The sequence below is a fragment of the Hemicordylus capensis genome, chromosome 3 (genome assembly GCF_027244095.1).
Source record: "Hemicordylus capensis ecotype Gifberg chromosome 3, rHemCap1.1.pri, whole genome shotgun sequence".
Classification (NCBI taxonomy): domain Eukaryota; kingdom Metazoa; phylum Chordata; class Lepidosauria; order Squamata; family Cordylidae; genus Hemicordylus; species Hemicordylus capensis.
In genome coordinates, this window is record NC_069659.1 from 136,891,125 (window position 1) to 136,906,927 (window position 15,803).

The 15,803-nt window shown below is 42.3% G+C and overlaps 1 protein-coding gene across 5 annotated transcripts in view; it reads right to left on the minus strand.

The window, feature by feature from the left end:
• Window positions 1-15,803, minus strand: part of FHL2 (four and a half LIM domains 2) — a 60,917-nt gene that overhangs the window by 38,774 nt on the left and 6,340 nt on the right. The window contains exon 1 of one of the 5 annotated variants that reach the window (XM_053308716.1): window positions 13,616-13,663. The exons of 3 other annotated variants lie outside the window; for them this stretch is intronic. In XM_053308716.1, coding sequence (XP_053164691.1) covers window positions 13,616-13,618 — 3 coding nt within the window. In that variant the 5' untranslated portion in view covers window positions 13,619-13,663. Of the gene's footprint in view, window positions 1-7,327; window positions 7,483-13,615; window positions 13,664-15,803 lie in introns of those variants that run through there. One more of the 5 variants, XM_053308718.1, reaches the window with a different exon arrangement.

Genomic DNA, 15,803 nt, shown 5'->3' on the forward strand with positions numbered 1-15,803 from the left:
AGAAAGAGACAGATCTGAGTTCTGTTTTGTTCTCTGCCGTACAAGGAACCTGAACATTCAGATCTGAGCTAGGGACAGACTTGACTAATTTTAAGTGGGGCGTGAATTGGTACATGCTATACCATATCCATTAGTGATTAAAGCGGAGACCTTCCATTGCCTCTGCATGGCATATGGGAAACACATATATCAGGCAGCAGCGACATAGGAAGATGCTGAAAGGCATCATCCAGAGGCGTAACTATAGGGGGGGCAGGGGGGGCACGTGCCCCGGGCGCCATCTTTTCTGGTCACGTGGGGGGCGCCGCCATGACAAAAAATTTTTTTAAATTTTTTTTAATTTTTTTTGTTAATACAAATGTTTCCTGCTCAGTGCAGCAGCGCTGCAGCAGTCAAGGGAGCGCGTCGGTGCCCCCTTCCCCATGAGCGGTCCCTTCCGTGCCGCCCATGCCCCCCCCCATTGCTTTGCTTGGCGGCGGGCGCTTGTGAGGAAAAACCTAAGTATAATGTAGTATGTTGGGGGGGTGGGGGTGGGCGGAGGGCGCCATTTCAGTGCTTGCCCCGGCGCCGTTTTCCCTAGTTACGCCTCTGGCATCATCTCATACTGCATGGGAGGAGGCAATGGTAAACCCCTCCTATATTCCACCAAAGAAAACCGCAGGGCTCTGTGGGTGCCAGGAGTTAACTTGAATTCAACATAGATTCCTAACTCAACGGCTTTACTTTACACATGTGCATGTGTTTGTGTGAATGACTGTACATGTATTTATTTAAAATGTGAACCTGGGTACAGGTCCCCTCCAATGTAGGGAACAGTTAGGAAGTGTAGTACTATGCCTGTTTTGAACATAATGTGTGAATAATTGTATGTGCATACAGCTCTGTACATGGTACACAGGTGGTACATGTGCTGCACATAATGAGTAAATGTGACTGTGTATACTCTATGCACATACAGATCTGTACACTCATATAGGAAGACATAAATGATGGCAGTTTGGTGCTTTTTGCTGCTTGATCCACTGAAAACTGTCAGTCAACATGATTACAGTATGCCATTATTCATCTCCATATTTTCATAAAATAACAAAATATTCCCCAGAAATTGAAAAAGTGTAAATGGATTCAATTAATATCCTGTAAGTTTTATTCTCTAGAACGGGGTTCCCAACCTGTAGTACTCTAGATGCTACAACTACAACTCCCATCACCCCAAGCTACAATGTATTCTGGCTAGGGATGATGGGAGTTGTAGTTCATCAACATCTGGAGTACCACAGGTTGGGAACCCTACTCTAGAAAACACAGATAGGTACAAGTGATGGTCTGATGTAGGTCAAGTCAGTGTAAAAATCTATGTTGAATTCAAGTATTCTGTTTCTTTTTTGGAAGGGGAAAGCAGCCTACTGGTGTTAAGGTGGGTCCCCCCCCCCACTTCTGGTAGCAACTTTCTAGCTTGAACCAAATACATCAGTTTTTGGGAGTGTAGGTGGTTTGCAGTCACAAGTTTCCAGAGTGAGCTGTTGCAATAGAAGTGCTCCTTCTATTTAGTTGATGTTTTGCAGCCCTAATGGAGACCAAAGAATCAATGGCAAGGATAGAAACCGCTACTTTAGGGGCATGCATCCAAGGGCTTGGACGTACCCAATGTGATTCTTGACTCCCCACCTCCTTTAAATAGCAAACACCCATGTTACGCCACAAATTACTTTTAAATTTCTCCTCCGGGCCAAACTGCCTAAGTATGTTTCCTCCCATGTTATATTTGTGGTGGGAGTCTGCCACCTTGAGCAAAACACAGAGCTGGTTCAAATACATTGGTCCCAGGGCACATCAAGACGGAGAGGCATGCCCAGAGTGCTCCCATTGTGACATCCTTCGTGGATGTCCCGAAACCCTCATGGCATGTCTCTTGATTGTAGAGGGTGGGGGCTGTTCACTGGCATCATCCCAAAACATGAACTCCCAATTACTTGTGTAACTATTTGGGGGAGGAAATCTCAATGGGCACACTCCCTCTTCCACATGTGTGGGGGCTAGGGATGTGCACGAACCTGTTCAGAGGCCTTTTTACGGGCCTCCAAACAGGTTTGAACACTGGCTTGAAGGTGGGGTGTGGGGTGTTGGACTTTAAGGGTGGGGGAGGGTACACTTACCCCTCCCTCTGTTTCCCCCCCACCGGTGCTCGGTTTTTGTAAAGTCCTTCAGGGCGGCAGCGTACCTCTCTGCTGCCCCGTCCCCTCTTTGGCCAGAAGTGGCCGGAAGTACCTGGCATGCACATCAGGCAGGCTTGCATGATGTGCACACACGTGCGCCAGGTACTTCTGGCCACTTCTGGCCAAAGAGGGGATGGGGAGGCAGGGAGGTACGCTGCTGCCCCGAAGGACTTTACAAAAACCGAGCACCGGTGGGGGGGAAACAGAGGGAGGGGTAAGTGCACCCACCCCCACCCTTAAAGTCTGGCCCCCACACACACATTCTAACCACCCTCACCCAGTTCCATGCACATCCCTAGTGGGCGCTGGTATCATTTGAGCCAGCCAACAGAGGGGCAGTAAACCTTTTGCATAGAAAAAAAAGGATCTGTCCCCTTCAAGTAGTTTTTCTCCCCACAAAGGAAAAGACAAAACTGTTCCCGCACAGGGGGCGGGGTAGAAAAGCATCTGGTTTGACAATTTTGCATTAAAAATTGGACCCAGTGGAAAGTGTTTCCATCACTGATTCTTCATGCAAGATGGCAAACTTCTTGCAGCTAGTTTTGATTATTATTTTAAGTAGGGGGAATATTAAATGCAACTTCATGTAATGTTTGATGCACACAGAGGGAGGCATTGCCACCACATTGCACACAGGGCTGGTGCTCAAGAAACAAAGAAGCTCAAAGTCCTCTTGGAAATACTTGTGGGACTATTTGCACGTTTCCTTGGTTCTTGAGCAATAGATTAAAAAAAAAAATCTTATCATTAAAAGAATGCACAGCAACTGTGAGAATGTATATATGATTGTATGAATAGTTTTCTATGTTTCAAAAGACACAGCTCTGTATCACGATACCACAACTTGTGTCCCTTAATTTTGAAACTCCAGTTAAACCACCATAACAAGGTGCCCATGTTATTTTTTGTGACTTCAACATTTCTTAGCATGTTTTTCTTTCCATACACATTCCTTCCAAACCATTGCCGAACCATCAGAATATCATCCTAAAACAGCTCTATTTGTGTCAAATTAAGAGCTGCAGCAAAAACAATTGAGTGAGCCTTAATCCTCACTTCACATATTAATGTACTTAAGTGATCACAAAGCAATTTTTGTTTCCCATCTACATTTTGTATGATTATTTAAAACTGTTGCTGATATGCAGACTAATATCATGCGTGCAAAAAACCCACTGCATACATGCACCAGGGAAGAAGTGATTTATGTCAATCTCCCCTTCCTTCTGCAGCCCCTGTGCCTCTTGAAAATATGTTCCACAACCCTCAGAGACATATTTTTGAGAGTTATGATGGGCTTCAAAGGGAAGGGGAGGTCTGTGAAAATAGCTTCACCCCGTTGCATGCATGCAGTGTGTGTGTGTGTGTGTGTGTGTGTGTACGTACGCACGCACGCGCGTGCGCGCGCACACACACACACACACACAGAGAGTAGTCTGGACAGCAGTAGTTATCATCATCATCCATCCATCCATCTATCCTCCAAGGAGCAAAGTGTACATCTTCTCTTTCCCCCTCTAATACCACTATGATGTACATCATGCCAAGACCCTTGGAAATACCCTTGGAAACTAAACAAGCAAGACCCGGAAGATGACCATATACCGCCCCCCTGCTTATTTGGCTCCAGCCCCTGGTATTCAGAAGTGTATTGTGATGCGATCAGGCCATAGCTCAACGAGAGAGCATCTGTTTTGTATGCAGGAGGTCCAGGTTCAGTCCCTGGCATCTCCAGATAGGACTGGGAAAGACTCTGGGAGAGTTCCTGCCAGTCAGTATAGATATGCTAAACCAGATGGACCAAGGATCTGATTTGGTAGCTTCCTGTCTGTGTTTCTGAACACAGATGTCCAATGCAGCTTTCATGGGTAACAGGAGGAGCTTCCATGGGCAGAGCTGGGATAGAGCAGGTAAAAGTTGCTTTGAGTGGGTAGAGACTAGGGCACATGTGGTGGGAGTGTCTCAGCAGGGCAAATGGGATTGTAGCACCCGCCCTCTTTGGAGGTGCGATCCATAACCAGAAGTGCCTTTCCCTAACTTTCCTTAATCATGCATGTAGACATGTATATCCCACTTTTCCTCCAGTAAGGGCCCTCAGCACAGTTTGCAACAAATAATTTATTTATTTATTATTTTTTACATTTTATATCCCGCTCCTCCTCCAAGGAGCCCAGAGTGGTGTACTACATACTTAAATTTCTCCTCACAACAACCCTGTGAAGTAGGTTAGGCTGAGAGAGAAGTGACTGGCCAATACATCAACAAAACAGAAACAGCACTCAGTAAAATGACAGTTAAGTCACAGCTTAAAACAATTCAAAAGCAAATGTTGTCAGAAGCTTGGGCCTTTTATTGAAAGGTTTTCAGTTATGTATAAGATGGTCATGTAGGCAGCTGACACACATGCCTAAGTGCCACTGTATACTCATCTAACAAGTTAAAACACACCCATATTTGTGGTCATAAATGTCTTTGAATGGAGCTGTGGTGAACTGAGTGGGACATCTCATTGGCCAGAGAGGCTTCTTGAACGGCCTAGTGCAAACTAGGCTCCTTCCTCCTCTTTTTGGATGCTGTATCCCTAAGCAAGGAGAAAATCCAGGCTGTGGGGAGGAGAGAAGTATCCCAGAAGTGACTGTCCATGCATTTTCAGGAGGAGAGGGCCTATCAGCTGTGCATGGTTGAGACTAGGGGTGTGCACGAATGGTTACACTCTGAACTGGTTCACCTCGAACTGGGCTGGTTCGGCGGTTCAAACATGAACTGAACCGGGGGCGATGCACAGACACCATGCAAATGGCCTCCACACATCCAAAGAGGCTGACACTGCTCCATCGCATGGACAGCATGCTAAAAGGGGGCATCACAGAGCGTGCTTGGGCTATGGGCTATGCTGGGTGTGGGGGCAAGTGGTGGCACCAGCAGTTGTGCCAACTGGGCAAGACCCTTTAAATACTTCTCTCATTGCCCCCAGGTCCCCGTTACTGCTTCCCAGAACTCCCACTCCTTTATTTGTAAAGGGGAATCTTCACCAGATTCCCCTTTACAAGTATTAGCCTCTCTAACTGCCGAACTGGTTCTGGCAAACGGACCGGACCGGCTGGTCGGCTTGATTGAACCAGTTTGGCAACATGCAGTTCGGTTCAAATTCTATTGGAATTTGAACCGAACTGTGATTTTTGATTCATATACACCCCTAATTTGGATTTCATTTTTAGAGTTGCTTAAACTGTCCTGCTTTCCTCAATTATCTTTTGAGAAGAGTGGGTTTTCTATACGGGCACAAAAATTTGTTTGGGCTGATGTGCTGCTAAATCACATTGAGTAATTTAATCCCAGGCATAGATGTATTCTATACTTTCCATATGGGAAAGTATAAAATACACCTTCCCGTAAAGTGAATCCTGAGCTTTTGTCTAACTTTTCCCCTTTGACATGTGCCATTTGTAGCTTTAAACTGCAGATGAACCTGGACAATGGGATGGAATGTAACTGCATTATATCTACATTATGAATTCCTCCTTAATATATAAATTATAATTTTCACAGACTTGATCTGACACATACTAAATGTTAGAACAGATATTTTCACACACCCATACTGAGAGTATATCTTCTGCTCACCTTTTTTTCCCCAAAAGGAGAAAGTTACTACTTTTTATATTTAAAAGTGACAGGTAATTGCCAATTGACAAAGCAAATAAGCAAAGAGAATAAGATGCGGAAGTTATTCTGGCTGCATTCATACAATCACAATGATCCTGGTTGAAAATTAATCAGGACTAGTGAATCCAGCAAAGCTAATTGTGTGAACCCAAAATTTCAGGGCAATCTTGGTCAAACCACTCCAGTCAACCAGCATTTAACTAGGACAGATAATTTGGGTTTTGAGTGGTTTGACCAGGATTGCCCTGAAATTCTGGGTTCACAGAATCAGCTGCACTGGGCTCAGTGATCCTGATTAAACTTTTTGAAGCAGTATCTTTGTGACTGTGTGAACACAGCCTCTATATTCCTTTCTATTCACCAAAGACATAACCTAGTAAAAGCAACTTAGTTGTGACTATATGTCATTAAGATCAATGGGTTTAAAGAAGACAGATACTTAATTCCTGATGATTTAACTGGGTCTTATGACCCCTTTTGGTAGATTGTACACCAAACTTTCCTATTTTCCTGAATACATTTAAAATCATCCCATCACACCCCCACACCCCCTATGCAACTATAACAGGTTATAAATATGGCAATTATTCAATCCAGATTAAATCAATTTACTTAACAATTACTACAAGGTATTTTAATCAGAATGTGCAAGGAAGGAATTCAACATTTGTATCAAAAGCAAACGTGTTATAGTGGAGAAAGGAATGGAGAGAGAGACCTACTAGGACAGAAAGATATAAATAGCCTCCTTGGGTGCCTCCTATTAAAAAGGTAGGATATAAATATATATTTTTAATGAAATGAAAGTTGGCATTGACTTGCTTGTATTTTTTCAGTGATAGATACAGAAGCCTTACAGATATCAAATGTTAAATGCAATGCAAACAACCAAGCAAGGTTAACTTTGTACATTCTGTTTAAATATAAATATAAAAATGCATTTCAGAGCACTACCTTTCTTTAAGCAATTCTGGGTCCTGTGGGTGTGATAAGAGTATGGCTACCTCTTTTCTATGCTTCTACTACTGCACACATTAATGAGGTCTTTTGTTACTGTAGGAAGCAGGAAGTGTTCACAAAGGTGTAAAGAGATCGAGATCTGAACACTCATTTATTTATGATCCTTTCAATACGGGTAGCAAACCTTGTCTCAACATGAACTGACACAATTCCATGTTTCCTTTTTCACGTGTCATGTTCATTCACAGAACACGACAAAATCATTCTTTCTTCCCAGCCTCATTCTAAATCCTGTATTTGCAGAAAACACAGAGCCAGTTCTATTGCCTTCTCCTACTGACTCTCACATCTACAATGAGCACAATTGCTTCACCCTATGCAAAGTATTGTTCTATTCCTAAAACATCACATCCTTTGTTATGTACAGCATAACCTCCAAAGGTTTATTGTTGGCTGTGGGGGGAAAAAAAGGGATGTCTACTTACAGGCAGGCAGCTAGTGGTACTCCCTGGAGTTGGGATGGGGAGTCACATCCATTAACAAATGGCTAACACAAATGACCTGCTGGTAGAGAAGAGGAGATCTACAGCTAGCCGGGGAATCCTCCAGCCTGAACAGCTCTTCTGATTTCTGCTCAGCCGTCTGTTGTGTGGAAACAGGCGTCTGCCTTCACAGCCTAGTGAAAACCCCTGTGTATCATTTTACCATATAAGGAGACAAAAGCACCAGAGACACCAGACTCTTTGAGGCTCAGTGCAGCTGGCATTCAATGCTATCCTAGGGAGCCGATCCTCTTCACACCTACCTCCCCCAAATCATCACACTGTCTTTTATTGGCTCCATGCCTTAAGATTGTTTTTATGCATATCCCCCAACAGAGTTTTCACTCCTATAGTGGCTTATTTTAATTGTGTTGTTTCTATGCCATACTGCCCAGTCTAAATGTTCACAGCATGCACCAAGAAAACTGTATATGCTTTTCAATATTTGTTCATACAGTCAGACACACCTATGCACTTCTTCCTCATTAATCTCATGTCCTTTCACCAAAATAATGCATAACCAAGATTATGCTGTTCTCTTTTGTACTTCCTTGCTGGCTTGCTGTAACACATTGTGTGGAGGCAGGGCAGTCAATGGAAATATATTTCAGGATCACATCTCACTACACTGTAGCCAATTCAAACTAGCCAGCAGTCCCAACATGAGGGACTGGTCAATGCTACTTTATGGCCCCAAATCCTGCGAACAGAGTTCTCTGTAGGGATCTTTACTGAAGAATTCTCAGCACCTACACCAAATAGTGCTCCTCAGAATTCATTAGACAAAGCTGTGACAACAGAGTCAAACTCATATAAATGTGTAGTGTAGAAACGCTGTTAGCACATATATGCATTGGTGCACAGGCAGATTCATGTCTCATTTAAATTCTTTTTCTATTCACTTCCTTGAACGGGTTGAGATTAGAGATGTGAAAATCGATTCAAATTTGAATCGATTCTTCTCAGATCTGTGTGATTTGAGTGATTCAAATTCAAATTGAATCACCCCTTAAAGGACAATTTGATTTAAATTTGAAATGAATTTTGAAATTTGATTTGAATTTGAAATGAATTTTGAAATTTGATTTGAATTTGATTTGAGAGCCATTTGGCACCTTTTAAAAACCATTCAGCCCCCTTGATTGGTTAAAAAAGGTACGAAAACAGGGTCAAATCAATTCAAATTCAATTCAAACTTGAATTGAATTTTTGGACCGATTTGTTTATTTATTTATTTTTATTGTTTACATTTTATATCTCGTTCTTCCTCCAAGGAGCCCAGAGCAGTGTACTACATACTTAGGTTTCTCCTCACAACAACCCAGTGAAGTAGGTTAGGCTGAGAGAGAAGTGACTGGCCCAGAGTCGCCCAGCAAGTATCATGGCTGAATGGGAATTTGAACTTGGGTCTCCCCGGTCCTAGTCCAGCACACAAATCACTGATTTGAATTCAAAATAAATTTTCAAAATTTAATTTGAATTCAAAATGAATCAAAGAATTAATTTCATGCACATCTCTAGTTGAGAGTCACACCCATGACTCACAAACTGTAGGACGTGCACAAGGCTTCACTGAGGACTTAAGAAGCTTTGCTTCTGTTGAATTTGTAATAATGTAAAACTTAGGCCCAGTTTGGTTCGAGTTCAAACTGAACCTGAACTGCACCGGACCAGTTTGGGTTTGGCCCCCTTCAAACCCCTCCCCCCCCCGCCATTTGGTTCAGTTCGGGTGGGGGGAGTTGTTGAACATTTTTTGAAAAAAAATCTTTTTTAAAACGTACCCCCTCCAAGGTGGCAGGGGCCATGACCCAGGCCATGCAGGGTCCCACTGCGCAGGCATGGTGGCCTCCAAAATGGCCACTGCACCAGGGAATAGGCCCAGAAAGGGCTGAAGACACCTGAACCAGGCATTTTTTACAAAAAGGAAGGCCAGCAGGTGGGGGGAACCTCCACAGATCCCCTGCCACCTTGGAGAAGCCCCCCAGTGGGATAAGTTAAAAAGGGGGGAGGGGAAATTCAAAAAATGTTCAACAAACCCCTGAACTGGGTGTGTGTGTTCAGTCTGGGGTCAAGCCAAACTGGGGGTGGTTCGGCTCAACCCTGAGCCTTCAAACTAAACTTGTTCAATTTCAAACCAGTTTGGATTTGAACCTATTTGCACAACCCTAGTAAAACCTACCTTTGTCGTTACATTCACTCACTTTACAAAAGTTTATCCTCCATGTTCCATATGAATAATGATAAGATAAACAGTTTGAGTGAGGCTCAGAGGCAATTTAATCTTTATGTGTGAAAAGGCTCATTGTTTGGTCACTCTTCGTTTTGTGGAATGAAACAAGGTACTTTTTGGTACCAATCTGACATGTGTTTGTGTTTAAGTACAGATGATATATACAGCCTGTGCATATTTTTATAACTTTCTATTATGGAAAGCAAGTAATGGTAATATCCTTCCCCCAATCTTGTTTCCTTGAAATTGGCAGATTATCAGGCCTAATTGAGAGAGGCAAACTAGACATGGCATGGGGAAAAGGACTGCTTTTCTCTCTTCTATCCTGCCATTTGAACACTAAAAACAAGTGGTTTGGGTAAGAACTAACCTGCCTACTTTCCTTTCACTATAATATTGATAATTACCAGCTTCACAAGTTACCTCACTTCATCCTAAAATGTTCACATGTCTGCCATCTTGAATTAGGGTGGATAACATCCTTACAAACTAAGCCCTTGAGCCATCCCTATGTGTCTCTACACCTGTAGCAAGTTTGGTTCAAATCAGTTAAGTGGTTCACAAGTTAGTTCACTTGTGCCTCAAACGTTCATGCGACCGCCATCTTGAATTGTGGTGGATGACATCATCACAGACTATGCCATTGAGGTGCCCCTATGTGTCACTCACTACAACTGTACCAAATTTGGTTCAAATTGGTTACGCAGTCCACAAGTTAGCCCTCTTGACCCTCAAATATTCATGCATCCACCATCTTGAATCATGGTGGATGACATCATTATAAACTACACCATAGAGGTGTCCCTATGTGTCCCCACAACTATACGTCATTTGGTTCATATTAGTCCAGGCATTGTGAAGTTGATGGGACACACACACACACACACACACACACACACACACACACACACACACACAATGTCAGGTGATCTCATAAGCTTACTTTCCTTAAGGAAAGTAGGCTAATAGTCCACACCTCAGATGCTTTGTTCCCCAGCGGGGCGGGCTATGTATTTTTCCATGAAGGGAGAAAAACAGCTGGGACACATGATTTGTAGCAAACAGAAGGAGCAGAAAGAGTTTAGTAGGTCCTCTCCCTGCTCTCTTCTGATTGCAGCCTTCCATGACTGCTTTTCCTTTAAGAACAATTCCATGCCCACAAAGTAATGTGGAATTCTGCATCATATCTACTTTGGTCCTCACCGAGGTGGTCTGGGCTGCAAGCAAGGGCTCAGGTGGCAAGAGAAGGCTCGCATGACTAAATGCTCTTCCATACCAGGAAAGAAAGAAAGAAATATCTCCACAAGCATACCAGGAGAAGGGTTCTAGTCTAGTCTTCTCCTTGACATCTAGCTTTCAATGTGCAGTGGGATTTTTTTTTTTTAAGAGCAGCATTCAATCATGTAAGCTCTGACACCATCCAGACATAGATTTATTATTTCAGCTCATCTGCATGTTACACACAACAGGTGTAACTTTCCTGATTTTTTTCTTAAACTAAAAGCAGCAGTATAGTGCTAAATATAGAGCAGAGAAAGGTGGGGAGCATATGCATAACCCTTTCCCTAAAACTGTTTTTTTCATTCAGAATTGCCTCCCCAGCTAGTTTCTCTTGTTTAAGAAAACCTTCCCCATGGGGGTGGGGGGGGGAGAATTCAGCTCCCTGTATGTTTACTGGCATGAGGAGAAAAACTGTTTTTGTTTGCGGTGTGTGTGTGTGAAAGAGTGAGAGAGAGAGAGAGAGAGAGAGAGAGAGAGAGAGAGAGAGAAAGAGAGAGATTTTGAGCAGAAAAATATCCTAAGGGGAAAGGGTTAAGCAGCCTCTTTCCCATCAGTCCTCTCCCTAAGGCTGTAAGGAGCCCACCTGCAGCTGCTTTTCATTACAAAAAGAACCCATGATGGTTAAAAATAACATGTTACTACATCCATAACCCTTGTGCATGTTTTCCTCACATGTCAATGTGCTTTAGTGTCTGGTTTGCCATTTAGTTGTAGCTGACAGAATCAAAGTACATGTTACATGTTACTACATGTAACATGTACTTTGATTCTGTCAGCTACAGCTAAATGGCAAACCAGACACTAAAGCATATTGACGTGTGGGGAAAACATCAGTTTTTAAAAGATCCAGCTGGTCTTTTCTTTGATTTTATAGCCTCAAAGAGGAAAAAGTTCCATTCATTAAAACCTGACTGGGAAGAAGTCCTTGGAACTGCAAGTATGTGAAGGGGGAGACAACAAGATGAAAGCTGACTGGAAATGTTCTTAGTACAACCAGGAGGGAACTCACATTGTAAAGATTTCTGTTATTAACTAGAATCCTCTACAGTTTTGTTTTTGTTTTTGACTTTTGTTGAAAAGTTGCCAGAACAAACACAATAGATATTTTTAAAATTAAATTTTTATTAATTTTAACAATATCTTAACATTAACAACATATTGAACAAATATGGACTTCCCGCTCACACCTCCTTGTGAATAATCATCTATAGAATTAACCCTTGCTATAATAATAATTCAAAACATAGATCGAAACCTTACAAACACGATTTTGATCTACCCAACCTGCTAATATTACTAGATTTCAAACCCTGTTGTAAAATCAATATTAGGAAAATAGTTCTTTAAATATAATAAGAATGGTTTCCAATCTTCTTTAAAGCATTCTAAATTTTGGTCTCTTATTAGTACTGTAAGTTTTACCATCTCCGCATATTCCAAATTTTTTATCAGCCAATCTTCTTTTGAAGGCAGTTCATTGTCCTTCCATTTCTGTGCATATATTATTCTGGCCGCCGTAGAAGCGTACATAAAAAATGTTAAATTAGTTGTAGAAAACACTCCTTGCGTTATTCCCAGCAGGAAGGATTCTGGCTTCTTAGGAAATGTCATTTTAAATATTTTCTTTAACTCATTATATATCATGTCCCAAAAGGCCTTAGCCTTCCTACAGGTCCACCACATATGAAAAAAGGTTCCTTCAGAGTGTCCACATTTCCAACATTTGTTTGAAACATTTTTATACATTAATGCCAGTTTTTTTGGTGTCAAATACCACCTATACATCATTTTATAATAATTTTCTTTTAGAACATAACATGCAGTGAACTTTAAATCAGTTTTCCATAATTTTTCCCAGGCTGCCATTTCTATATTGCACCCCACATCTTGAGCCCATTTTACCATAGTCGTTTTACCACTTCGTCTCTTGTCTCCTCCAAAAGCAAGAGCTTATACATTTTAGAAACTAATTTTTCATCATTTTCACACAGCTCCTTCTCAAATCTCGACATGTGATCCTCAAATCCAACTTTAAGATCCTTCTTATAGACTTAATTTAGCTGATGGTACTGAAACCAACAACAAACACAATAGATATAACAGTTTGGGAGAAGATAGCTGTTTGGTAGCACTGTAGCCCACCGATATATTTTAACATGTGAGTTCAACTTCTATTCCTGTGAATCCTAGAAACACACACACATGAATGGGGATCATGGGCATGTGTGCAAGTGTAGGACACTTGTGTGTGTGCAATAGTTTCCAGAATATCAGAGATATTTATTTTGACAGTCTGTTACTACTACTGCGATGATGACAAATATTTATATACGCTCCTCAACAAAGTTCTCAAGCAGTTTACATAGAAAAATACATAAATAAGTATAATTCAAGTCTGCCCAACTTTGGCCCTCCAGCTGCTGTTGGATTGCAACTCCCACCATCCACCATGACCAATAGTCAGGGATGATGGGAGTTGTAGTCCATAAACAGCTGGAGGGCCTGGTTGGGCAGCCCTGGCCTAACTGAATGAAGCCTGAAGGCATCAAGGGTACATACAACCCAATAACTTTATATTATTCATAGAAGGAAACTGGGTTTCACTGAATTACTGGGGTATCAAAAATCCACATACTTACACAACAGAGAGAATGCTTAACTTTAGTACACACACAATCCATTAAATTAATGCAGTAGAGCTGGCTTGGAAGCACCCTTACCATGGTCAGTTCAAACACACTTCTTTTCCTCTCTGAGCAAAGCCACTTCTACAAGTCTGCAAGACATTTCAACTGTGAAATGGTGCTGATTGGCTGGCGTCTATGAGGTCACAAAGACACCACCCCTACCATGCCTAGAGCATTTTTCAATTGTTTAAAAATGTGTCTGCTTTTAAATAATGAAAAGGGTGAATGTATAAATGCACAAGCAGTAAAGTAAAGTTGTGCCATTGAGTCGGTGTCGACTCCTGGCGACCACAGAGCCATGTGGTTTTCTTTGGCAGAATAACATACTTAAACCTAAGTGGGAGGGGGTCAAGACAGGCAAACTCCTTGTTTGACTTGCTAGAATGTATGGCTGCCATGCAAGTTGAACGAAGAAAGGAGGAAATTGAGCACACACTGCAACCTGCAGATATTAAGCAGAACGTTGTAGGGGTAACATGGGTAGGTCCTGGGGATACCAACGTGAGTTGGGGGGTAGGGTATGATGGGTGCTACCTACCATCCAACTCACAAAAGAAATGGGCAAGTGGGTCATTTAAATTTTTTTAACCTTTCCCAAAGAACTCCATAGAGTTTCTGTTGTGGGTTGGGTGGTAGGAAGCAGCCATCATGTTGTACCACTCAACCCACTTTGGTGTCCCTAGGAGGTATCCATGGGAAACCATGGGATGTTAGGAGTTTGAACAAACTGCCCTCACAGAATGCACACGACAAATTTTGTATTGCAATTTGCAATTTTGTGTCCATGCCTTGCAAAACACTACATATTAGCAGCACACAGTTAAAGGAAACTGTCCCTTCCAACACAGAACATACATTTTTTTAAACACAGGCCAAACATGACCAAAAAATAATCACTGACCCAGAATCCACTGCCAGCCACAGTGCCTGTGCTGCAGTAACATCATTGGCACAAGTTACTCTCTCACACACAATTATGACTTCTAACTTCAGCATTGCAATGGCTGCCATAGCAGCAACACTCTTGGCAGCAAGCATAACCATAAGCTCAACTAGCACGTCTTCAGCCACATTTTGACTTAGTACACCTTGTTATGTAGAATGCAGATTTCAGGGCAGACCAGAGCAGAGAGTGAAGCATGTTAGTCTCAAAGCCAGACATTGAGCTTATCTCACAGCAATCACCAAGAAAATATCACACACACACACACACACACACACACACACACACACACACACCTACCTGCCACACTGTCCCATTTATCACAACACCATCTCACAAACAGACCAAACCACAACTCAAGGAAGGAAGGAAGGCACCCATGTTCTGCCTTTGTCAATCTGAGATCCAGCAAAACAAGATAGTTAATAATATAGCAGCAATAGCACAGCATATTATACTCAGTGCTGAGAAAAGAAAATCACAAATTCACACCTTCTTTGATTTCCTTCCTTCCCCCTCTCCTGATGTATCCTCTTCAAGGGCACACCAAGGGCTCTCTCTGCTTCCCCTTCCCAGGCCTTTTGAAAACATTTTGAAATTCCCTTCTGTTTGGTCCCTCCCCTCTCAGCCAATGGGGGCACATTTGCCCATGACACTTTTTTTGTATGATAAGAAGCCAACAAAGAAGCAAGGAGATTTCAAGTCAATCGGAAGCCAGTGCCAGAAAACCAATCAGCAAGGGGGAAAGCCTGCCAGAATGGCACTCAGATTATTTGAATAGATCTGAGCTTGAATCAGGGTTGTTTCAATTCAGACTTGAATCATGCCCTTTATTTTAAGGGGTCTTTGTTTCAATTCCAAATAACGAGGGTTGGCTTGATTTGAGCTCAAATCAATTCTAACTCAAATTGATTTGCACATCTCTGATGTCACTCATTGAATTTAATAGGACTTAAGTTAGTTCATGACTAACTTGTCTCATTGACAAGCTAAGCCCACTCTCCCTGCAAACCCCCTAGATGCTCTTCTCATGGATCGTGAGAAGAGCCTCGATGCCTCTCAGTATCTTCCTATATCATTGCTGTCTGATATAGGAATTTCCCATATTCTGGGAAACACACCAGCCAGGATTCAAACGGGCAACCTCTGGCTTGCTAGTCAAGTCATTTGCACCATTAGGTGGCTGAAGGTGCCTAGGCCCCACGCCCAGAAATGGACTAGAAGCCAGCTTTAAAACTGGTGTGAATTTTCCTAGCCAGCAATATGGCTGCTGTGTGT